We start from the raw sequence: 26,246 nt of genomic DNA, 5'->3' as shown, positions 1-26,246 counted from the left end.
ATGGGGTGGCCTAAGAAGGATTTCTAGCTGTAATCCTAGCCCAAAAACGTGTTCCCTATTCAGATCCATATATCTAGCACAGTGGCTGGGGTGCGGTCAGTTAGCACCCTGACACGGCCAAACCACCTTTTAGGCCGGGCAAGTCTCTTTTCAGAGATGTCCAGGAGAGTTCCCCAGTAGCACAGAGGTAAATCAAGGAGTGTCCCAAAAAGGATTTATAAGTATAATCCCAGCCCAAAAAACAATTCCTTATACAAACCAATGCATTTCGTACAGTGGGAATGGGGGGCTGTCAGTTGGCAGCCTGGCACTGCCAAGCTGCGCTTTAGGCCAAGCAAGACTCTGGTCAGGGATGTCCAGGAGAGTGTCCTGGTGCCACAGAGTCATGGCATGGGGTGGCCCAAGAAACATTTCCATCTCTAATCCCAGCCCACCAACCAATTTCTAATTCAAAGCCATATACTTAGCACAATGGCTGGGGTGCTTTCCGTTGGCAGCCTGGTACGGCCAAGCTGCACTTTAGGCCACGCAGGTCTCTGTTCAGAGATGTGCAGGAGTGTCTCCCAGTGGCACAGAGACATGGTCTGGGATGGCCCAAGAAGGATTTCTGGGTATAATCCCAGCCCATAATCCAGTTCTTTATTTGGTTCCATATACCTAGCACAGTGGCTGGGGTGCTGTCTGTTGGCAATCTGGCACAGCCAAACTGTGCTTTAGGCTGGGCAAGTCTCTGGTCAGAGATGTCCAGGACAGTCCCCCGGTGGCAGAGAGGTATTCTGATGGGTGGCCCAAGCAGAATTTCTAGCTATAATCCCAGCCCAAAAACCAGTTCCTTATTCAAACCATTATACTTAGTATAGTGGGCATGGGAGCTGTTAGTTGGCAGCCTGGCACCGCCAAACCGTGCTTTAGGCCGGGCAGGACTGTGTTCATGGTTCTTTGGGACAGTCCCCCAGTGGCATAGCCACAAAATTTGGGGTGGCCCAAGAAGTATTTTGCCACATAATCCCATCCTAACCTGACCTTCATTTAGGACTCTGTACTAGATGAGAAATATTTTACATATGAATTAGTACATATGTGTAGCTAATGAAATTCTGTCTCTGTAGGATCTGTAATTCATTAATAACAAGTTTTTATTGGATCTAGATTAGCTTTGAAAAAGGAACTGGGAACTGGGAATAAGGAACCAACTTCAGCCTCATGTTTATCAGAACATTTCTACCAGAGGGGAGAGGGTAGAGAAAAACACTGTTGACAATATTTTCCAGGATCTTTTTTTAACTTAACACTGGGGGGAAAATTATTTCTGAATAATTCTGAAATAATTATTTCAGACAGAAATATTTTGATGAGAACTTTGATTTTCTTTTTCTGCAAAAAGCAGGCACTTTTTGTGAAAAGTTTCAGCCTGTTGGAAAACCCATTTCAGCAGAAGATTTTTCAGGCAGCAATGTGGGGTTCTGGTCTGGGAGGCCCCAGTTCAAATAAATAGTGCTGGACTAATAGTTTTCATGAGCATAACAAAGAGTCTGGCCCATGCATATAATCACAGTGCAAAACCATGTGCTGATCTTGCCCTAAACCCCTGCCCATAAGCAGCAGCTGTAAAGGGTCTCTCCCCTCCCCCAACCTGTTCAAGGAACCGTGAAGCCTAACTGGGATTTCATTTAAATGCTAACGTTGTTGGTTTAGCCAATTCCTCTATCTCCTGCCCACACCCAGCCTCTCCTTCATTTTCTCTTTAAAGGTGGGGGGGAAACTGTAAAAGAAAATGTTAACACAACATTAAGCGTGAAGATTTAAAAGCAAACAAGCTAGGGAAGCAAACACCCAGCTTCCTCACTTACAAGGCACTTTGATTGTATTTTTTAATTGCTAGTGAGGTTGCTAAATGTGTATCTGCATACAGGGTGAGTCAGTCTGGTTCCAAACCCTTCAATTTTGCATTCTCAGTAGTTTTGGTATTTAACAATGTGCCTTTCCCAGTGTATTAGCAGACATGCTAATTTTTTTCCTGCACTTAATACGCCGATGTTTTCTGATCAAAAAATTCTTTAGGTTTGGGGTCCATCAGCACTGAGTGTATAACAGTTAGAGGCTAGGTTTTTTGTTACTCCCCCCCCCATGATACAAAGTACAAGAAGAGTTCCAAGAGACTCAATCCATTTCTTTTTCAAAGATAGGATTTTAAGATGTGACTGTCACCATCTATAAGTAACCCTAATTGGAAATCACTTTTAACAGAAGTTGCTGCCTGAACGAGGGAAAAAAGGGTAAATAAAATGCAGTGGCTGAAACAAAGGAATAACTAATTGCTAGCAAATGAACTTTGCTCAATGCCAGGAAGAAATAAGACAGATTTTTAGCAGAGTAGGGGAGGAATTAACCATGGGAAAAAATTGACCATTGGATCCTAGGGGAATTTTCATCATGCAGTTATTAAATCAAAACCGGATGTCTCTCTAAAGTTACGCTTTTACTCAGCCACGAGTTCTGGAATCGGTGCAAGAATCACTGGGTGAGGTTCTCTGGCCTGTGCTAAGCAGGAATTCGGATGAAGTGATCCCAGCAGTCCAACCATTCTTTAATTGCACAGCTCTCACATCTGACTTTGCCTTTAAACACGGGTTTCATACACACCCCAACTCAAGAAAGCAGCAAGTGCCAAGACATGCAGTTAGGGGGGCATATATTTGGGCAGAATCATCTTATTTCTAGGTACCTAATGGACCTGGTTTCCATTAGTGCCTGGAGCATCCCAAGTCCGTTACTACTTACTTGGTAATGGTGGTTTCAGCTTCCTTGGACTTTACTTTAGTAGTGCTTCTCAGCTGACTCAGGCTTCAGGCTGACAGAAAACCCAAACCTTCCATCCAACAAAAATGGCCAGGGTTTCAACATCCATTCTGGTGTCAAATGAAACCAGGACCTTTTAAAATCTTTTGTGAAAAAAACGCTGAGTGACAAAACCACCCCTGCAATGGGTCATAGCTCCATGATAAGGTGCTCCGCCGAAAGGGAAGAGACCCACGTTAAAGCCCATGTCTTGTTTGGTTATGAGTAACGACATGAACCTTGGTTTCCCAAATCCCCTGCTACATTACACCATAGGGCAGGTCTTCACCTTCTCAGACTGGACTTAACATAGGGTAGAACAATAATCTGAGTGTTAGTGTGCTGGCTCTCCCTCATAGTACAAAAAATGCAGAAAGTAACTCAAGTATCTAGGTTGTAGCTGTATTGGTCTAGAGGAAATGGCAATCAGGACTCATAGTAGAGATGATATCTTTTATTAGACCAACAAGATTTTTGCAAAAAAAAATTTCTTTAATAGCAAAATAGCTTTAATTGAAAGTAACTCAAGAAATAGATGACTCCACTCTAATTAAAAACACCCCTTCTCAGGTGTGCAGGAGGGATGGAGAGTGGAGGATCTTTCTTCCATCTCCTGTGCTCTCTCCTTTCTGGATAAACAGGAGACTTTGGGTGTCAAATGATGTTGGTCCAGACCTGGCATTCAAAACAGCTGGGAAGGGCTCCTATAGATCCCCTCTCTTTCAGAAACATAGTTTATTATTGCCCAGTCCAGGATTATTTTTTGGTTTTTTTAATCTTTCCTAAGACATGTTTCCATCCCATATCAGCATTCATGGCCTTATTAGGCTTGCTGGATCACAAGGATGCATTTTCTCTTCCAAGCCACTATCTTGAGTTGATTTCCATAAGCACTTTTCAGCATTTGTTTTTTAGCTTAGTGGCCTAAAAATAAAAAGAACTCAAATTAGCCCAGCACGTATCCATTAGGCAACACTTAAGCTGACAAATAAACAAAACATAAACACCCCCATGGTCCCTGCTTCCTTGCAAAGTGACTGCTTGCTTCTTCCCCCCAGAGAGGTGAGGTGAGGCCACCAGATGTTCAGGCGCAGAGAACAGAGGCCCAGCTCCTGGAAGAGCTAGGAGCTATTCCTGATTCGGAAAAGGAGCAGGTCCCATCCCAATTCTGTGCCTCAGTTTCCCCTCTGCAGCGTGGAGAATTACTTTGGCAAAGAAGCCAGAGGAGAAGTGTGCCCCAGAGGTTGGGGGAGGAGTATAGATTGGTAGGGGCCCCCTGGGCCACTGAGTCTGGTCCCCTACATTCATAGGCAGTTGTTAACCTAACGGGTCCCCCAAATCAACCCCCTCCCTCCCAAGCCCTCACATGTGGCTATGAGGGACAAAACAAGAAGCACCAAGAACACCCTGCATCAGGTAAAAGCAGGGGCAATGGGCAGCCAGTGCCATTCCACTGTAGTGACATGGAAGAAATTGGGTAATATATGCTCAGACGGTCCCAGGCAGAAGACCATGCTCCATACTACAGAGGCTGGCAAAAACCTTCACAGTCCAAGACAGTCTGTCTTGAGAAAAAATTCCTTCCTGGCTCCAGGTTGGATGACTGGCTTGACCCTGAGCAGACCAGCAAGACTCCTTAGGACTTCAAAAACCTGGGTTTGGCTCCCTCCTCTGCCAGTGATTTCTTATGTGGCCTTGAGTAAAGGCTTTAGGATCAGATCCTAAAACAGGCCTGAGATGCCTAACATGGGACTTAGATACCAAAATTCTACCTGTGATCCTGCCTGGCTGTGACCTATGTTCCACGGGCACCTATTTCACTTAAATTGGCCCCTGCTCCGGCACATGCCCAGAAGTACCTCAGCAGCTCAGCACCTCACAGAATGTCTAACCTGACTGGGATCCAGAAACTCAGGAGACTTTCACATCAGGGCTACGTACAGACAGTAAAAAAATCCAAAGCTGAATCGATTCAGTCTTTGCAGGTTAGTCTGGACTGCACAGATTACATTAACACAGAAGTGAACAGACATTTACCTTTGATTCAGGAAATGCAGCCACATACCTACAGTGGCTCAGGCCAGAAGCTGGGGGGCACTAGAGCATGGCTCTCTGGCTGGGTGTTCCCTTCTTCTTCCTGCTGCCCTTGAGGTCTCTGGGATTTGCAGCCCAGAATTACAGCAGCAGGACTCTGCAGGGTTGCTCATCACTTCTTCTTCCTGCTTCTAGTTGCCTCTGGGATTTGTAGTCCCCAGTTGCAGCCAGCAGTAAGTTTGAACAGGGGAAGTGGTGTTTAACCCCCCCTCCATGGCCCCAGACCACAGCCAGGGTTTGCCTGGGGTGGCAGTTGTTCTCCCCCCTCCCTGTCACAGACTGGGCTGCATCCCCAACCAGGCTCCCCTGCCCCCGTCAGCCAGCCTGCACTGCTCCAGCTAGGGAACAGAGGGGCATGGCCAGCCCTGCTCTCTGGAGCAGATAGCACAGCCCAACACTGCAAAGCATGCTGGGATGCTGGGAGACTGATTTAACTTGAACCAGGAAGGGGTCTGGGACAGAAATTTCATAAACCAGTTTGATCCAAATCACTTAGGGCTGATACTACATTCAACCATGTTTATCTTAAACCAGTTTCATGTATCTTGAAGCTGGTTTATGTGCACTGAGCGTCTGTTCTGTTACAGGTTTATACCAGTTTCTGACCACTTAAACCGGTTTATGTGTAACTTCTATCTCTAACCCAGGGTTCCCCTGAGGGGCTTCATCCAGTCTGTGTGCTTTGAAAACAAATAGCAGTCTCCACGCAATGGATGAGGATGGCCATTTTCTTTTAAAATTCAGGCAGAAGAGCAGCCCCTTTTGTACACCAGCATGGTTATGAGACCATTACCCCACAATGCTGGAGACCCAGCTTGAGTTTTTTTCTTAGCCTAGGGGTGCTAAAGACATGGCTTGTGGACTGGATCCAGCCCACAGAGCCCTGTCATCTGGCCCACAGTGCTGCCTGCTATGCCATATGCAGCATGTATTGGCCCTAGCCTCACATGCTTCATGTGGTGCGCAGAGACGGTTTAGTGTGAGTGACACAGAGTGCAGGGGATGGAGCTAGCGCGTGCGCTGTATGCAGTGCAGGGGCCAGTCTGGAGTATGCACTACATGTGGCACCTGCACCGGACGAGCCCTGTACACTGTATCTGGGCTAGGCCAGATTGGGCCCACAGGGACCTGTCTGGTGCAGGGGCCACAAGTATCATGCGCCCCAGACCAGCCCCTTGTATCATGTGCTGTGCCATCTGGGGCTGAGGCTGATGCATACTGCACATAATGAACAGGGCTGCTCTGGTGCTAGCTGCACATGGTTCACGGGGCTACAGCCAGGGCTTTTGCTGCATGTGGCACCTGCACCAAACCAGCCCTGCCACTGGATCTGCATCTGGTCTGAACTGGGCCCACAGACTGGCCTCACATGCTGAATCCAGTATACTGGGCTAATCTGGCACAGGCACCATACCACATGCAGCATATGTCCCAGACCAGCCCTGTACACTATGCAAAGCACAAGCCCTGGACCAGCCACACATGCTGCATGCCATATGTGGATCTGGGGTCAGCACAAGCTGCATGGAATGTGTGGGGCTGGAGCTCGTGCACACACTGCAAACAGCACGCAGAGCTAGTTCAGGATGTGTGCTGCATTCAACACCTATACCAGACTGGTTCTGTATAGTGGATCCAGCACAAAGGGCAGATCTGTGGGCCCTATGTGGCCCACCATCTGGCCCCATATCCCTCATCTGACCTGTGGGACTGGATGAGTTTGATACCCCAACATAACCCACGGAGCAGGGACAACAGCCCAAGATTCCCCCTTCTCAGGCAAGTGCCCTCATTGTAGGACTGCAGAATCAAGCTCATGCCTGCTCTCTCACTAACCAGTCTCAAATTCATTTTTGCCCTGCTGTCAGCCCTAGCAGGAGACCAGTGAGGTAGGAGACATTCTCTGCCCCCTGCCATAATGGCCTACCTGTGGCCAGGGGCTTGAAACCCTCTCCAGGGATGTGGGAGATGCAGGTTAACCCCCCCTGCCCTTCATCCAGAAAAGATCACGTACACAGGTATCCCACCTCCTGGGTAAACACTCTAACTACTGGGTTACTGGTAAGGGCGGGGGTTGGGGGGTCCTCCTCTGCCTGTGCTCAGTTGTGGGTTGTAGGCTGTGGTTCCAAGGAGAAAGAGGTCCACAACTTTGAGTAATACACTAAAGTCCTGAAAGGGCACAGAACTTTAGATGCATCCCTATCTTCAACATTTCCCTACTGGCTCATGCTAGGCACTCTCCACTGAGCATGCTGGCTGGTATGGAGCCCAAGATAAGGCTCCCAGTTCTCCCTCCCCCCTGCCCCCCCCAGACCCCCAACACACTCATCCCCTCACCAGAAGTCAAAGGAAAAAGAAACTGGGGTTTATTATGTTTAAAATCCAATGATGTTGAAAACCATTCCCTAGCTGGCTTGTACTTTTTGAATGGGCATGTCTGTCACATTGTGGCTGAGACAGCCTCATCTCTGTCATGTCATAAACTGATGCATCTTCAGACTTGGACACAGTTTGGGCAAATCAGTCTTGGGGCAGCAGGACATTAGTGACGGGAACTAGCAGAGCTATGAGGAGCAGCCTAGGGCAGGGAAGTTGTCTATGGGTTGGGAATGAGAGGAACTGACAGAGGTATGGAGAGCCTAGGGCTGGACTAATAGGGTGGAGAGGGGATACAAGTTAGCACTGGGATACAGTGGAACCTGTGTAGGAAGGAGGATCTAGGGCTGGGATAGCAGGGGGCTGTACACTAGGATTGGGATGCATCAACTGAGCAATTTAAAACAAAGCAGCAGGAAACTGATTGAATTGTAGTTTATTGGGGGGGGGGGGATTTCCCCCTTTGTTTTAATGTTTTCATGAAGTTCCAGTGCGTTCCAGCACAAGAGGTACTGCCTCCCATGCACTTATACGTTTGTAAGAGCATCCAAGGGCAAATATGCACAGGAGTGTGTCAGTGTGCACACCCATGTTTGTGTGCACTCTGCTTTGCAGAGAGCTCACCAGTCTGTGTTGCCATTCATTGCAGTCTGTGTCCTGGGCTGACCCTGGAGTTGTGCTTTGAGTTCACACAGAACCAAGATGTGCTGGCAAACCCCATGCACCAAGAAGGACAAACCCATGGGAGCATGCATACCAATGCACGAATACATACCATAGGCAGGCTACATCCATGTGTATTTGTGAAGGCAGGCAGAAGTCATGCTTAACTGCACACTCAAGTCACACTCAGAAAGTGGACAAATGCACATACACAAGATCCTATACAGGCTGACCTTAGCACTGAAGCAAACAAGGACACATTCAGGCTAGGGTATGGAAACATAGTGAGGCACAGCCAAACATCAAGTAAGGCAGCCTGGAAAAACCAGTGCATACATAAGCATGGGTACAGTACATACACTGACACACTATGTGTATCTGCCCCTGGATACAGGACCATGGACACATATGCACAGATAACACAGATGTTTCAACACAAAACACAAGCTGGTTCACATATTAGAATATAATTGAGAGCACACAGATATGCACACCCCAGTACACTTACATAGGTACATGTTGTCTCACATACTTATATAAACCCATGTGCACATACTCACTAATAGACAGAAACTGCCTTTGCACACTCATAGATCCCCCATGTGTACATGTATTAGACACAGCATGCATGCCCCAACACACAGAACTATAGACACCAACAGACATGTAAACACACACACAAATACAGAAATATACACGTGGTACACACAAAGAGGAGTGGATACCAGCCCATATGCATAAAGTACACCCACACAGAAATTGATGCACATGTATATATGCATTTAAGAACAGGCACCAACACAGCTGCATACACATGCAAAGAAGCAGACACCAGTACACATGCACAAACACATACAAGGAAACCAGCACAGGTGCACACACACACACACGCATTCCCACAAGAGATGATGCCAACACATTTGTATGCACCCATGCAGAAGCAGACACTGCCACTTCTGCTCACTGCAGAGTCCAGGGGTCTCCTTTGAAGCTTGCTCCACTTCTGGATGATTCTGCCCCCTTCCCATGAGGAGGGAGATCCGGTTCTTCTCCAGCAGCTCTTGTCACAAGGACAGAAAAGGGCCTTGGTACCTCTCACTTCTCCTGTGAATATCCTCCATGGCTAGACCCTCATTCCTGATTGTCCCTCACTGATGAAGCCAGCCCATACCACCATCCACACCCATCCCTTGCCCTGCAGCCTCTCATCCCAGAGCAGCTCAGTAGAAATTTCACCCCATATCTACTCCAGTGCTTTTTTGGCCAGGCAAGGTCTTTCCAGCCTCCCTCTCCTGGCTCCACATCTGCCTTCCTTTCAGCATCTCCAAGAACAATTGCTCCTGCCAGTTGTACATTCCTGGAGCCAATTTGTGAGGAGGTGACAGGACACATTAACAAGCTCAGTGACTGCCCTACTCCACCTCCAACCCATCCTCTATCTCCTTTCTTCCATGGCCATCTTCCCCCTCCAGATCCATGTACCCCAGAGTCCCCTCTGCCCTCTCCCTGTACACCCCCCTTTTCCCTTTTTCACTCACCAGCCTCAGCCACCAACATGCCTGCCCCAGTCCTGGCCAACTGACCTTCTTCTCTTCCCCTCCTCCCCACCTACACACCTTCTTGGGTTTCCACGGGGGTCCTCCACAGCAATGACAAAGAGTTCTCCTGACATCATTTTTAGCCAGGCTCATTTATTTTTTATACATAAAAAAGTCTATTGTATTAGCATGCCAGTGATCCTGCTCTCAGTGAGAGCCCCTTACTCTAAGCCGGGAACCTATTATTCAAAGCTCTGATGGGATGGCCCAAACAAAAGCTGCAGTTTCCAAGATGCCCCCATGAATAGGACCACCAAAAAAGCTAGTTTGGCCAGAGTCAGGTGCTGGAGATCTCACTGCAGTTCACAACCTTCTTCTCCCACAGGATGGAAACACAAGCCCCATACCCAGCTGGAGGGGCCAGGGCCTTTCTCACCAAACTGTGGAGGTTGAGACCTGGAGGGAAATGATAAACACAAAGGGAAATGCTCTGTGCTGAAACCTTGACCAGCAGGTGCTGTGGTTGAGTTCGGATGTCACTGGGGTTTGGTTCTGATGGGTCTGGCCCCTCTTGTAGACATGCTCTCCATCAGGTGATCAACAACAGAACAAGATGCTTCTCTGTTCCCCACATGCTGGGAAGCTCAGAGAATATACTCCCACAGTCCACCCATCCACAGTCTCATGGATTGGATGCTCCCCTTCCTCCCCCAACCCCTCTGACTCTCCTGGGCCTTGCTCTGGCACAGAGAATACAGGCAGCATATAGAGGTCCAAACAGTCCTGGTGCCATGACAGACTTCAAGCCCCATACTTTTGGGGCTCCTGGCTCCTCTCCAGTCAATGCCTGCCCCCGGCCCTTTCTTGATGCATGCAGCGAGACACACAGTCAAAGCTCCTCCTGTAGCCCACTGGCCCTAGGGTATGGCAAGAGGCTGACAGTGTAGCCTAGTCCCTAGTGGGTAGAGCTGAGGTCTCATCCTGTATGCACTAATGAACAGCTGCATGAACTTGGTGATGTCATTTTGCCTCCCCCCGCACCTCAGTTTGCCTGTCTGCTACCAGGCAATGTTACTGTTTTTTGTAAAGAACATTGAGACCTACTGATGGCAAGAGCTACTGGGGGCAGGTTACAAAGTAAAGGGGTATATGATACACATTTCCAAAAGTGCCCCTGCCATCCATATGAGAGGGTATGGGGTGCAAGGGTCACCTCATCAGACTCCACTTAGGGGAAGGGGGGAGGCTTTTCTATCTACTCCTCCCAACACACAACCACAGGGCCAGTTCTTCGCTCAAGGCTTCTCAGACCTTTACTTCCTGCTGCTAAATTGAGAAAGAAGGCAGACAGTTACGGGGGGGTGAAAGAAGGGACTGCAGCCCCACGTCTTCCTCCATCCAACCTCAAAAGGTACAATGAATTTCCAGAGGGCCAGGAGCAAGGCTTTCAGGAGAGGCAGCAGCACTAACCATTCTGTTCAGCCTCAGAGCACAGCAGGGGTTGCAAAAGCAAGGTCTAGACTCTAGAGAAAGAGGTAGACCGGAGCTGGATGATATGGGGTATCCTCCAGCCTCCCCACCCATGCCCCAAAAGCAATGAGAAACAGACAGCAAATCATGCTGAAACCTCTCCAGAGCAGGGAGAGAGGGCTTCACCTCAGCTAACCTCTGTCCCTAGCTATAAGCTAGGTCAAAGAGAGATTCAGCATGACTATGGAACTTTATCCATACCAGCCCTGCAACAGAGGAAGACAGGGAGAATGGGAGAAAGAGAGAGAAAGATGGAGGAAGAGAGAGAGGAGAGAAATGAAGAGGAAAACCTGGGAAAGAGGAGGAGAATTCATGAAAGGGAAGGTGAAGGACAAATGAAAGAAGCTGAGATGGAGTGAGAGTGAAGAACAGAAGGTGGGAAGGGAGAATGAGGAGAAAAAGATGGGTCTGGCTCTACTTGTCCCTGGTAGCAGGCTTACTCTTAGCCCCGAACCAGCGTATCATGAGTGTCTGGGCTCACCTTCTCTCTCTGTGTCTCCCCACCCTTCCCTGGAAGGTTCTGGCTGTGGCCAGAGGAGTAGCTGGCTGATTTATCCCCACCAGAGCCTGACCAGCGGCCCTGGCTGCAGCCCAGGACAGTGGTGCAAGCCTGCCGGAAGCGGGGGTCAAAGAAGGCATAGAGGAAGGGATTCAGGCAGCTGTTGATGTAGGCCACGCAGGTGCAGTAAGGGTGGAAGTTGTTGAGGAAGGTGTGGAAACTGCAGGACCAGGGCATCACCTCCAGGTCCATCAGCACATATATAGTCTTCACAAGGTGGTAGGGCAACCAGCAGACAGCAAAAGTGACCACCAGCACAATGATGATGGTCAGCAGCCTCTTCCTCTTTTGTAGCCCCTCATTGCGTTCCTTCCGAAAGTGTCCAGCAATGGTGCGTGCAATGAAGAAGTAGCAGGTCAGCATGACAGCAAAAGGAATGACAAAGCCCAGCAGTGTGGAGGACAGGCCCAGCCCCACCTCCCATGCCCCCTCAGTCCCATTGGCCACCATACTTGAGTAGTCCATGTAGCAAGTGATCTTGTCCTCCCCACGTAGCATGGCTGCCTCACGGAGGATCAAGGCAGGCAGGGCCAACATAGCCGCCAAGACCCACAAGGTGATGGTGGCCACCAGCCCACTGGCCCGTGATCTCAGTTTGGTGCTAGCCATTGGCCGTACAATAGCCAAATAGCGGTCAAAGCTGAGTCCTGTTAGGCAAAAGACGCTGGCGTACATGTTGACAAAGACCAGATAGCTGCTAAGTTTGCAAGCGAAGGTGCCAAAGGGCCAGTGATAATTCAGGCAGGTGTAGGCAGCCCACAATGGCAGTGTGGCTACAAAGGTCAGGTCAGCCATGGCTAGGTTGGCAATGAAGGTGTCGGCTGAGCGCCGCTTCTCGCGGCCCCCCCGAAAGATGGTCCACAGCACCAATCCATTGCCTGAGGTGCCCAGAAGGAAGACCAGCAGGTAAATGGTGGGAATGAGGGTCAAGGATGGACTCCACTCTGTGTACTCACAGTCACTAGTCTGGTTGTCAAAATAACTGCTGTCGTCATACCCCAGGTCCTCCATGCTCAGGGTCCTGACTCCAGGGATCGGAGAAGGATGCTAGAAGGTATCTTCTTCAGCCTGCTCCCTCTCTGGATAGAGGCTCTTGGGATGTAGCCTCACCACGTTTGCAGTCCCTTCTTTGCTGTCCAAGTTGGGTATGGGGGAGTGGGGGGTGAGTTTGAGTCCTCCGTGCTCAGCTCATTCCTTCTTTCTTTTCTTCTTTTTTCCCTCGCTTGCAAAGCCTCAGACAGTTGTGGCCAGATCCTTTCCTGCCTTCTCTCACATGCAAGCTCAGAGGCAGCTGTTCCTTCCTTTTACCATTCAGTCCACAGGCTTGTGCTTTAGGATCTTTAGTTACAACCTCCCCTTCACTCTCCCCTCCCCTCCCACCCCACCCTGTCCCTCCCCTTTGCCTCTCACACCACATCCTTATGTCAAGTAGACAAACAGACTCCAGCAGTGCAGGGCAGCATAGGGCAGCTCAGTCTGCTACTTGCATCCACAAATGTCCACCTCCTATCCCTCTGTCCCAGCTCCCTGGGGGCTAGGGTAAGAATGAGGATTGAAGCCAGCTGGAGCTGCTGGGGGGAAGGGGGGAGCTAGTGCTCAGTGTGAAATTTCACAGATACCCTTAGCAACCCCACTAAGTAAGTCAGCCCTGTTTGTCTGTCCCTCAGCCTCCTTCTGCCATTTCCAGTGTTTGGTTTCAGGGGTTTTATTGGCAGGAAAGGGATACTGTCAAAGCAAATACATCAGCCCTGGTTAGTCCCATCTCTGTGAGATCTAAGATCATGTCCTAATGCAGTGGTACTCAGTGCCCTCTGGATCCACCAGGGGACTTGTTTCTAATAATGTCTCTACCACGTTACTGAACATGCACTGGACAGGACTCCTAGTGCATAGCGTGCTCCTATCTGCAGTGCAACCTTTTTCCTCTCCATGTTTTCCCATAATACTAGGTCTCTGAGCCTGGCTGTTATTACAGTGTAGGTGAGATATATATCTATTTGCACTACAGTTTGTGCCACATTAGCCACACTGTCCTGGGTGAATGTCTCCTCATGTAATTCCAAAGTTCAGCCTAGGCAGGACCTACTCACATTCCCATGTGTCCCCACTATTTTACTTTTATTTATTCCTGTGACCACACGCAACAGATAAGTTCAAAAGTGCTGGTAAAATCCTTACAGGAGTTACAGTGTTGAAGTCTAGGAGCCATACTTCAAAAAAGATGCTTAAAAATTGAGGCTGTCACCCACAGTGGTTAGGATGACTCAGCAGTAGTCTAAATTCATAACAGTCTGGGCTAGTACTAGTGATTGCACTTTATTAAGCCAACAGTAATGGGGACTGGGTCATTGAGGCTAGGCTGTTACATGCAGCCGTACATGATGCCATCCGCATCACTCCTTTGTGTGCTGTTGGTAACAGAAATTAGTGTGTGCTGTAAACCAGCTAGCCCAAATGAGCAGCTGGACCTTTCAAACCAGGACAGCTGCAGAGAGCTGCAAGAAAGTTGGGAGGTTTGAAAAGCTTGTCTTGGAGCGAGGGACTGAGGATGACACCAGCTATTTAGATTATCAAAGAGAAGGTAAATAGGCAACTCCATTTCAGTCTGTAAGTACCTACAGAGATTAAGGGAGTCAAGGACCTGTTAATCTAATTGACAAAAGGCATCACAAGAGCCAGGGTAATGATAAAGGAATCCAAGCTGAAAAGGAGGTGCCAATGATTAGCAGCAAGGTAATTAACCGCTCTGACAACCCACCCAGGGGTCTAAAGGATCTTCCCTCCCCCCACCCTGAATCTGTCACCCAGATTTGGTGTCTCTGCAAAATTTGTTGCAGTTCCAGCATAAATCACTGGGCTCAGCGCAAGGACTATCCAACGGGCTTCCAGACTATGGCTCTGAGAATGTTTGGTGCACTGTGGGGCAATGTGGGGAGGACTTCCTTTAAGTAACATGTGAAATAGTTCACCAGCTCTTGTTAGCTTCCCAGATGCTGTAAAAGTGCAAGCCAGCAGAGCCTAAAAACACATATGCATTGGGCTTGCCTGTGCCACAACGAACATGCATTAACTCAGACACTACTCTGACACCAGGAGCCAAAATGTGTGCAGGCTCCCAACATGCCAGAGGCAGGTCTAGCATGGCCCTGTAGGCTAAGCAGATTCCAGGTGTGCTGCAGACTGGGAAGGACAGGTATATGATGACCTCCTACACACAGGGACAGAGGGAAAGATTCTGTCCTCGGTTAACTAGCAGTCAACAGGGCAGCTCTGGGGTGTTCCTGTATCTTGGTATACTCTGACTTGGCAGCTTAGGCAGTCCTGGACTTTGCAGAATGTGTTTGTCCCATCTTTCCACTCTCCCTAAAGTTTAAGGAAGCTTTTCCCCTTGCATTGTAGTGGAGGTGTCTCCCATTTGGCCAAATCATTAACTGGAATAAATTAACACATGGAGGTGATGCTGATTTCCAGGAGCTGTGACACTGGCTCCCTTGTTCCTAACCAGCGGAGGAGCCACTGTCAGTTTACAAAGTGAAGAGGAAATGCCGCTTGATTTCTCATCTGTTGTGTGGGTGAAAAAATCAAACAATTAAGTCACCCTTAGTCATGTCTCCAGCAGTCCCAGGCCTCTCAGTTTGGAGTTCCCTTTTTGATTTGATGAGATTGTGTGTGTATTTCTATATTCCTTGGTGGGGAGGTTCGTGGTAATATTGCTAATATCCCTCATGGCAAAAAAGAAAAAAGGGTAGTTAAGGCATGTCCGTTTCTGTAGCCAATGGTACACAAGAGTGTGATGTGACCAGGATCATGCTCACCTCCCTTGAATTCTTCAGGTCAAGCTAAGTCAATGGGTGGGGACCCACAGAAACAAGCCTTGAAATCTTGCATTTGATTCTGTAGCATGTCACTGTAGTCAAACTGCCAGCACTCCCCACTCTCAAATCTGCATCCTCCTGAAACACTTTGCGGGGCGGGAGGGACAGAACACAGAGACTTGAAGTCACTGGGGGTGAGCCCCCCCTGGTAAATGTCCTGTCACAGCCTTTGTCATTGCATCAAGAACCTTTGGATGGACTGCAGCAGGGACACCAAGATGCAGAAAGGGTCTGGAACTGGCCATCTATGGTTCTACAGGATGCAGCCAACCTCCTGCATCATAAATACACACCAGCAGGCATCCAATGCAAATTAGGGAGCACCAGCATTGTGTGCTTTCAAGCCATGTGCATGCCAGGACTGTGCAACCAGTACAGGCATAGTAGTGAAATAGCCCATGGGCAGAGAGCAGCCTGTAGAAAGCTATCCCAAGGAAGCTATGCTTTGTGCAACTGGAATAAACCCAGCCACTAGGAGTGAAACAAATTATTATACCTATAAGGCTCAGTGTTGTTATTATACCTATAAGGCTGTCAATGGGCTCCCTCAATCAGCAGTCACTCATCTTCACACCCTGACTCATGTAGCTATGCTGGCAGAAGTAGAGATATCTTCAGCTGGACTTTGCTCAGCAAACCTCAGGTTTTGGAGCAAGTTAAGGACACCCGAGCCCTTCAGCAACAAAAGCCTGGATAACACTAGCAAGATCTACATTTGAAAGGCCAAATCCCTCTGAGTAGGCACATCTAATAAAAAGCTATAAACAGTCTGGGTTCAACCAGACTCTGGGATTGTCTGATCATAAACAGCATAAACAATATGGGCGCCCCCAGGGGAAGATACGTTCTCTGTTATCAATCACCCAGGCTTCTTTGTCTCATGTAGCTTATCTTCCAGGCCACTTACTTTCAACCTGGTCCCTGGCCAAACCTATACAAACAACAGATTTTTTTTGGTTCACTGGCAGTTCAGAAAAATGAAGGGGAAAAATTTGGGGGGGTCAACCTGAAAATCAAATTTTTAGAAATTTTTAGCAACCAACAAGTTGGGGAGCAAAAAAAAATCATTTGGGGATTGAATTAAATATTTCCTTCTGCCTGAAATTGAACATTGTCTACATTTCCTGCTTTTTTATTATTTATTAAAAAGCAGTCAAAAGATGTTTCTCCACAAAAAGCCATGTCCCATCAAAAACATTGAAATGTTTCATTAAAAAAAATGTCAGGACCGAAAATTTTGACTCATTTAGAATTGTTGTTTGTTTCTCAATAGAAAGGATTTAGCAAAATTGAAACAAAATTGTAAAACCTTTCAGTGTTGACAAGTCTTCTTTTCTGGCTAGGAATTCACCCAGTCCCACTCCCAGTCTTAACCAGACATTGGGGGCCAGCACTAAGCCAGTTTTGCTGGATGAGCTGAGATCCTAAAGCGGAGCATCAGCTGTGCATTGCATTCTAAAGTGGAGCATCAGCAACATCCTTGCTCCTGCCTATTTGCTAAGACAGCCCCTATCCGTGCCGATCAAGAAGCAGGAGAAAATGGAAGCTGGGGATACTCCATATTAACACAAGTTTGGAGCCAACAGGTCATTTTTTCAAAGACTTCTTGGAGTTCTCTCAAGCAGCAAGAAACAGAGCCACTTCACGGCAGGTCCATCTGAATCTGCCAAACTAAAATCGAATCAGGAAGGATATGGAAGGCAGCTAACACACGCAATAATATCAGCACAGACACCTGATCATTATCTATGACTAAGCAGATCACCTACCAAATCAAGCAGCTTCAAGGGAGGATGGATTCAATGCACATACCCTGATAACAATCTAAGCTGGCTGTAGATGGATTTCATTTGATCTTCCCTCCCCAGTCACCTCTGTGTTGTGTGTATTTTGCATGTCAGGCTCTGGTGTAGAATCTGAAAGCGATCTAGCTGTCTGCATTAATTTTTTTTTCTTTTATCTGATCTTACTGGAATTCTCTCCCTATCTCTGTTTTGCAGATGTGTGCGAGAGCAAACAGTGTCTGTTCTGCTGGGTTTCCCTCCTGTATATGGGAGAAGAATCTTTGCTTGTGTGTACAATGTAGCAATCTGGTACCAGAAATGGGCATAGGTTGAAATGTTCCACCCACATACCTCAGAAGCCCAATCCTTTTGACTTTCATTGGAACATAAGCTCCTAAGTGATTTAGTGCTACTTGCCCCAGAGGGCTTAGGCTTCTCACTCATTGGGAGTTAAATGCCTCGATACTTTTAAGGATCTGAGTATAGAACAAATGTTATCCTACTTAAAGTGTTCCAGTCCAGTATTATCTGGTGGGTCAAGCACTGAGAAGGAAATTGGGACCTGGTTTCTACACGTGGCTATGCCACTGCCTCTTGGGTGACCATGGATAAGCCGCTGCCCCGGGTCTCAGTTTTTCCACTTGTGAAATGAACATAATTATTCCAGTCTCCTCTGGAAAGTGCCTGGAGCTGTGCAAGTAGGAAAACTCCATTTCAGGACTGGGACTAGCTACCCGGATCAAGGACAACAAGAAATCCTTTTTTAAATACACAGGGGGCAAAAAGGAGGTACCGGGTAACGTGGGGCCTCTGCAACACACGTTAGGAAATCTGGTCATCACACCAGATGACAAAGCTTACCTATTTAACGATTTCTTTGCCTCCATTTTCTTGAGCAGGGACCAGATCAGCCCATCCGCTGGGACCCCCCTCAGGCCCCAGGGGAGGCACACCCAGGCCCAGGGTCAGTGAGGACCTAGTCAGGGAACTTCTGGAGGGACTGGACATATTTAAATCAGCAGGTCCTGACGATCTCCATCCCAGGGTGCTGAGGGAATTAGCAGAGGTCATTGTGGGACCCCTGGCAAGGCTTTACGAGCACTCATGGTGCTCTGGTGTGGTGCCAGATGACTGGAAAAGGGCCAATGTGGATCCCATTTTCAAAAAAGGGAGGAAGGAGGACCCAGGAAACTATAGGCCAGTCAGTCTTACCTCGGTCCTGGGTAAGCTTTTTGAGAGAATTATCCTGGCGCATGTCCGCGAGGAGCCAGCAGGGGAGGTTATGCTTAGGGGCAATCAACACAGGTTCATTAGAAGCAGGTCCTGTCAGACCAACCTGGTGGCCTTCTATGACCAGGTCACAAAATCCTTAGACGCAGGGGTAGCAGTGGACATAGTCTTTCTGGATTTCAGGAAGGCCTTCGACACTGTCTCTCACCCCATTCTCATTAAAAAACTAGGGGATTATGGTGTCAACACCTACACAGTCAAATGGGTTGCTCGCTGGCTGGAGAGCTGCACCCAGAGAGTGGTGGTGGATGGGTCTTATTCAACCTGAAGGGATGTGGGCAGTGGGGTCCCCCAGGGCTTGGTCCTCGGACCCGCGCTGTTCAACATCTTCATCAGTGACTTGGATGAGGGGGGAAAAAGCACCCTGTTCAAATTCGCTGATGACACTAAGATGTGGGGGAATGTGGGCATGCTAGAAGGGAGGAATAGGCTGCAATCAGACCTCAACAGGGTGGGCAGATGAGAACAAGATGGGTTTCAACACTGACAAGTGCAAGGTGCTGCACCTGGGGAGGAAGAACCAGCAGCATACCTACAGGCTGGGGAACTCCCTTCTCGTCAGTGCAAAGGCAGAAAAGGATCCTGGAGTCATTATTGATGCCAAAATGAACATGGGCCGACAGTGTGGGGATGCGGTCAGGAAGGCCAACTGTACCTTGTCATGCATCCACAGCTGCACCTCAAGCAGGTCCAAGGAGGTGATCCTCCTCCTCTATGCGGCACTGGTCAGGTCGCAGTTGGAGTACTGCATCCAGTTCTGGGCGCCACACTTCAGGAGGGATGTGGACAACATGGAGAGGGTCCAGAGGAGGGCCACTCGCATGATCAGGGGGCAGCAGGGCAGGCCCTACGAGGTGAGGCTACGGGACCTGAACCTGTTCAGCCTTCACAACAGAAGGCCGAGAGGGGATCTAGTGGCCTGTTACAAACTAGTCAGAGGGGACCAGCAGGCATTGGGGGAGTCCCTGTTCCCCTGAGCACTACCAGGAGTGACAAGAAATAACGGTCACAAGCTGGCAGAGGGTAGATCAGACTAGACATCAGGAGGCACTACTTCACTGTCAGGGCGGCTAGGATCTGGAACCAACTTCCAAGAGAAGTTGTGCTGGCTCCTACCCTTGGGGTCTTTACGAGGAGGTTATGCTTAGGGGTGAGGAGGTTAGACGAACACCTTGCTGGGGTCGTTTGACCCCAGTACTGTTTCCTGGCCCTGGCAGGGGGTTGGACTTGATGATCTGCTCGGGTCCCTTCCGACCCTACCAACTGAAACTATGAGACTATGATTGCTGTTATACTGGTATAGCTGTTTCCATAGGGAAGAAAAATAAGCTATGCCTGTATATGACATGCTTACGCTAAGATAACTATGTTCACATGAGAAATTCTGCTGATAAAACTATAACAATGCCCTCTCCCCTTCCCCCGTTCCACCTCCCCTTCAATTAAATCTAGGGGTAGACCAGATCTTAGGCATTTTCCAAATTTTTAGCCAATGTCCAAAATAGGGGCCTAGCCTATAAGACCCACTCAGTTGTACAGTATTTCACTTGCTGGTCAGAAGAATGCTGTATTTGATGCAAGTAGGGGAGCTATATATAACCAGTAGCATGAAGTGTATGAAACAGCTTCTTGTGCTGATGTGACAGCGGGAGCATGTTTGCAATGGACTCGTGAAATGTGAGAGCAAAGAACAATCCTTAGTCATATGCAGTGTTGACAACTGGCATTTATCTTTTTCCTCCCTACTTTTCCTTTCTCAGCTTCTGTCTCTGGGCCTGGATCTGTCTGTCTTGGGCAGGCTTGAAAGCTACTGAAGCCAATAGAAAAGGTCCCACTGACTTACAGGGTTTTGGTTCAACCTGATATGTCAGTGAGACTTTACCACATTCTACCGCTGTCCTTCATCTTGTGCAGCCAGTTACATCAGTCCAAAGGAGCGTGTGATCTCTACCACACGGATTAGCTCTCATGGCCCACTAGCATGGATCACAGAATCACAGGTTTGGCCGGGACCTCACAGATTATCTTGCCCAACCTCCTACACAAATGCAGAATGTGTTATTCATAAACTTCTTTTTTCTGAGTTCCCAAGTTCGAAGGGATGAAATCAAAACCTCAGCACCACACAATGCTGAGTTGTGTGTGTTAGCCCATTACACTGCCAGGATAGACTCACAGTGCTCCCTTGTGAACATAGGCAAAATTTGGCCTGCCAGCTCTTCTCCTTTTCTCCCATGGTGGAATCCCATAACTTCTTATGATGTCAGCAGGAATTACTCATACCCTATGGGGAAAGAATCATGTCTTCTGTGCAAAGCTGTCTGTCTTTATATTTCTCTTAGGTTCCTTTACAGTCTGATGGGAAAGCAAGTTCTGGATGCCCATTAGTGGGATGGGAAGAGACTAAGTCTGGTAGAAGGAAGATCAATAGAGACAAAAGGCTGTTGGGAAATGCTGTGCTGGAGAGGAGGGTTGGATGAGTGGAAGGAATTGCACAGGATTTGGAAATGAAGACTGAATGAATGGAGTTTTACCCTATCCCAGGTAGACAGTGCTGAATAGCATAGGTGTTCAGACCACAGGTTAGATAGACCACAACTGCTCCTTTAAGCTTCCCCAGACCATCCACCTTCCTTCAAATGATACTAGGAACCTAGAGACTCTATTATGCAGGACTATGTACACTGGGAGAATGGAGGGTTTTAGTCCCATCTGGGCAGAGGCATTGTGACCATCTCATTTAAGTGGACAAGAGTCAGGCAGACCTGTCATTTAAAGATATTTCTTCAGCTGAAGAGATGGAGCCACATGCTTTGAGATCTGAAGGTATCAGGTTCAAATCCCCACAAAGATCCTAATAGGGGGTATGTGCATCTTATACAGGCTGTGAGCCAGTCAGCCTCACTTAGCTGGATCCCAGAGAAGTCTTCCTGAAGTATCTCACCAAGGACATGAAATTAGGCCATTGGCTCTACACTGACACACACTGCTAGATAAAAACAGGCCAAGCACTTGGCCTGCTCAGCTCAGAGACATGCAGACCCCAAACCAGCATCAGTGGGTTTATATGCTGTTTTTTGCTGTGTAAAAAAAAAGGCCCTGGCCCCTGAAAACAGGCACTGTTTGAAGAGGAGGCAAATGAGAAAAGCACGAAAGAAAAGAAATGAGGCAGGGAACACAGGAAGGAGGAGCGATAGCAGACCCCACATTGCACCATCCAGGTGTATTGCACCATCCAGGTGTATTGGGGCCAGTGTATGTAGTTGGAGCCAGTGTATGTAGCAATATAGTTTCCTCTCTCTGGCTTGGTAGTCAGGGCCTCTTTCAGGATCAAGATGACGAGGGCCCAGCAGGGTCATGACAGACACCGTGGCAGTAATAGAAAGGGACAGACCCTGATGATTCAGGAGGTCCTTTCAGAGCTGTGCTCCTGTCAATAGTTTATTCCATCAGAGCATTTGGTGAATTCTGTCTTGTTGGGAAGCTCTTACTTACCCTGAGGAAAAAGGGACAGAGAATGGAGGGAGAGAGATGGAAACATAAAAAGAGGCAGAAAGAGTGGGTTAGACTCAGAAAAAGGGAGCAGATGAAGGGCCCTAACAATAGGAGTATCCCAAGGAGAGGATACATCATTGGTGATGTGTAAGGGGTGCACACAGGTGCACATGAACCCCCCTGAGCGTGGCGGTGCACTCTCTTCAAAAAGGCGCCACGCCTGCAGGTGATCGCTGCTTGCCACCCCGTGCCCTCACTACTGACACCACCGGTAGTGTCTGCAGGCAGTTCATGATCACCACTGGCTGCTGCCAACACTGCCAGCTGCATCTGCAGGTGGTCGCCAACTCCTGGCTGACGCTTGCCACCCCTACACCCCCGCTGCCGACAGCGCCACAGCTGCCTGCGGGAGCTCCCCACTTACTGCCGCCATGCTCCCACCGCTGACAGTGCTGCCACTGCCTGCAGGAGCTCGCCATGCCCCCCAGCCTCCAAGGGCACACGGCGTTTATGGGACAATGCTACAGCCTCTCCTTGGCCCTCTCAGCTTTCTCATACACTCCCTCTGCCCCCTCCTCTTAATCTCCTCCCCTGTCTACAGGTATCTAGCTATCCTGTTCTCAGCTGCCCCATGCCTCTTCCCCAAGGGGATTGTATCACCCCTGAGTCCCTAGCAGCTGGGAAGTGGGGGAAGGGCAGAGCAATTGAAAGCCATGGCAGGACTTGATACTGGAGACCAGCAAAAAGGCTGGAGTGGGAACAGCTGGCTGGAAACATTTCTCAGGACTCCCCCCAAGCCATTGTCAGCCACTGCTCATTTGAGATGGAGGATTTTGTCCTCCTACCCAAAGGGGGAGCTCCACTCCCTCACCATCACCCCACTTTCAGCCATTGCTCCCTGCCAGCTCCAGAGGAGCTTGGAGGATGAATTTTCCACCCATTTGAAAGACACTGGTTCTGTCCCCATAGTCTCCTCTGGTAGAAAGAAGAGAGGAGAGCCTCTGAGGGGAGGCCAGAACAGGGGAGCACCCACCCCACACACTCCCCCCAGCCCCAGCAGAATGGGTCCCATTGAAAACAAAGGGTCCTTGAGTCCAGAGGTCCCACAGGGGGAAATGAGGTGTGGATCTCAGCCACCCCCTGAAGAATCAGAAGGAGCAGATTTTAGGGAGAGGCTCTTGGAGGCAATGATATACAGGGGAGCAACATGAGGGGAGGAAGGGGTCTCTTTGTGGCAGGGTTGGCGGCCACTTGCTGATGATGATCCTGAGCATCCCAGTGATGTGCCTAGGGGGTAGAGGCCTGCAGGGCAGGACTGGGGTCTAGGTGGCTGTCTAGGAGGGAGGTCTCCCCTGGGCAGGTACATGGTCCTCTCAGCAGTGGAATATACAGCAGTTGGGGGTCCCTATGAGGTAGGGCTTCTTGGGCCAGAGGTTTGCAGTAGAGAACAGGTTCCCTTTGCTATCTCTCCACACTCTTCTTGTCCAGATTAGGAGGGAATAGCTGGCAGAGGCTCTCTGCAGCAGGCAATGGCAGAAAGGAGACAGGAAGGAAAGGCCATGGGGAAAAAAAAAAAATGGTCTCAGGGCCCTGCTCATGCTTGGCAAATCCCTAGCCAGCCTTAAATCTTAAAATCTCTGCCAGGCAGATATTTATAGTAGCTCAGAATAAACGGAGCATTTGCAAAACAACCTAAAACTATGACTGCCAGGCGGCCCATGCCCAGGGGTTAGGGCGGAGGCTCCTATATCTCCTTGCAGAGTCCCCATGCAAGGAGATATAGGAGCCTCTGTGGTGCTTACCACCTCTACCTCCCAGAGCCTCACACACACAGAGGAACATGGGACCCCAAGCCCTGCACCCATCTTGATCTCCACCGCATCCCGTCTGTCTCTGAGACAAGGGCATGGCTGGTACACTGCCCTCTCTCCTCTTTGCCGCAGCAGATGATGGTCCGCAGGGTCTGGCAATGGAATGGGGAGGCACCCACAGGATCTGAGCCTTTTCATAAAGCCCCAACTCCTGAAGACGGGATGAGAGCTGGATCTTGGCTGGCAGGTTCAGAAATTAGAAGGCCTGAACAAAAAAAATGGAAAGGAAGGTTTATATTGGTGTTAGGGCTGTATCTGGGTGTGTTTGGGGGCGGGTATTGATGTGTGTATGGGAGAGTTGTTAGAAGTCTGCATATATGGGCATGGGGGGGGTTGACCATGTGTCTATGTGTCGGGAAATAGCTGTGTATGTCCATGTATGGGCATGTGGTTGCACATGGGAGGAAATGTCTATGCATATGGGTGTGCACATGGGTGTGTGGGTGCACAGGGGTGGGGGTGAGGGGGAGCATGTGTGGGGCAGACACTGGTGGCACTGTTTTCTCCCCTTGCCCCAAACTTAAATAGGCAAAGATTCTCAGCACCCAGACTACCTGGCATGAGAGTCCCAACTTGTGACTCCTGGCTATGAGATGTGGTAAGAACAAAGATAAATAGCTCTGGCCCTTCCCCTCAGACAATACAAGAGTCATCCAAACTAAAATGTTTTGCAGAAATGTGCCAATTCCCAACAGATTTTGGTTTCTGCCTTCTACCCTCTAATATACCCCTCCTCCCCCACCCCCGGGCCAGACAGAGGCATGGAAAAACCAGGCAGCTGGTCAGGACCCGGACAGAAAGGGGGCCCCCAAATGGTCATTTTTATTATTATTATTATCATTATCTCTGGCAAAGGGGGGCCCGATACTAAAAGCTTGCCTGGGGCTGCCAGGAGTCTAGGTACGGTGCTGACCCCACCCCATCAGAAAATGGTGAATAACCCATAGCAAAAAGAAATTTGCAGAGACATGCCAATTTCTAACTTCTGGTTTGGAGAGTAAAAGGAAGGTGGGGAAATGCTTTGACCATCTCAGAATGGGACATTTCAAGTATTTGTGGTTCAAAATAATTTCATGTTCTAGCTCTTGTTGTGTTGTCAAAAAAGTCAAAACTGGGGGTGGGAAGGACTGTTGATTTTTCTTACAGAAATATCTTGGTTGATCCAGGGTAATTTTTTCCACGAAAATTTCATGAGAAATTTCAAGTGCTGCAGTCAAGGTGGCGATTGTGGTGTTTCTCATTCCATTTTGGAGCAGGAACAAAATTTGGACTCTCAAAATCTCCCTCAAAATGGAAAATCTAGCATCTGCCTCACAGCCACAAGGAGTTGGGGCAGGAGGTCAGGCTTGGTGCTCCCTACACCCACGGGACTGGTGATGCCAGCACAGGGGGCTCCACTCACTGCATAGTTAACTATACAGGGAGGGTGGGGGGGATGGAGAAAGCATCTGTTAACCTCAGGGAGGTTAGGGCAGTAAAAGTTGCACTCCTGCATCAATGCCTTCTTTGCCTCTCAGTGTAATTTAAGAACCGTGCCCCAGCTAATGTCCTTTTTTGCCTCCCCACCTCTATGCTGTGAGTTATCTCCCAGAGCTGAAAGGAATCAGGCCCCATGTGCAGCACTGCCAGGCTCCACACTCCCTCTTGTCCTTGAGACCAGGCATCTCTCTTGACTCAAACAGTCCTGCTGATGGAATTGCAAGGGTTAATGTGCACTGGTTCCTATGCTTTGATGTTTTCCATGCACCCCTAATTCAAGCCCCATGTTCCTCTATTGTAAGGAGCTGCACAGGAACATCTTTTTCTCCCCCTGCATTTAACCCTGCAGAAGGACCATGCTGCATGATGATGACAGTCCTCCCAGGGCTGGCATTCCAGCCATGAACCCAAGTTCTGCCTAGTCCTATATGCCACCTCCCTTGCTTTCATCCCAGAGCTCACAGCACCACTTGCTGGCAGTTCATATGTCAGCAGGTGGTCCTTTTTTTATCCAAAATAGGCCAAATCAAATCTCAGATTGCTATTTCCTACCTGTGTTTTTCCAGGTGCGTTGGTACTAAACCTCTCTCCTCACCCACACTGGGGATCTCTCCACATTCAGGGATGCCTGCAAATGTCGTGAACATGTGATGAATATTATTCACTTCCTTTTGCAGATCATTAGTGTCCAGAACAGGACAAACACAGGCTTTTGTGGTGCCACCAGGAGCTGTGCTGCCTGACACCTTTCAGTCACAGAAAGACAGCATTGAATGAGACCATCAGGAAAGGTGTCTCCAGTAAAGACATGAAGGAACAGTGCCATTGGACAGTAGCATAACAAAGGGTGGGTA

At 48.8% G+C, this 26,246-nt stretch overlaps 1 protein-coding gene across 1 annotated transcript; it reads right to left on the bottom strand.

Moving 5' to 3' along the window:
- Window positions 1-9,642: 9,642 nt before the first annotated feature.
- On the bottom strand, window positions 9,643-12,929 carry APLNR (apelin receptor). Its single transcript, XM_019485792.2, has 2 exons — window positions 11,521-12,929; window positions 9,643-9,965 (listed from the first exon to the last, which is right to left on the bottom strand). The coding sequence occupies exons 1-2, from the start codon at window positions 12,607-12,609 to the stop codon at window positions 9,942-9,944; spliced, it is 1,113 nt and encodes a 370-aa protein (XP_019341337.1). The 5' UTR covers window positions 12,610-12,929; the 3' UTR covers window positions 9,643-9,941.
- Between the last annotated feature and the right edge of the window lie 13,317 nt (window positions 12,930-26,246).

Source organism: Alligator mississippiensis, chromosome 2 (assembly GCF_030867095.1).
Source record: "Alligator mississippiensis isolate rAllMis1 chromosome 2, rAllMis1, whole genome shotgun sequence".
Classification (NCBI taxonomy): Eukaryota; Metazoa; Chordata; order Crocodylia; family Alligatoridae; genus Alligator; species Alligator mississippiensis.
This window is presented reverse-complemented; position numbering and strand designations above follow the sequence as displayed.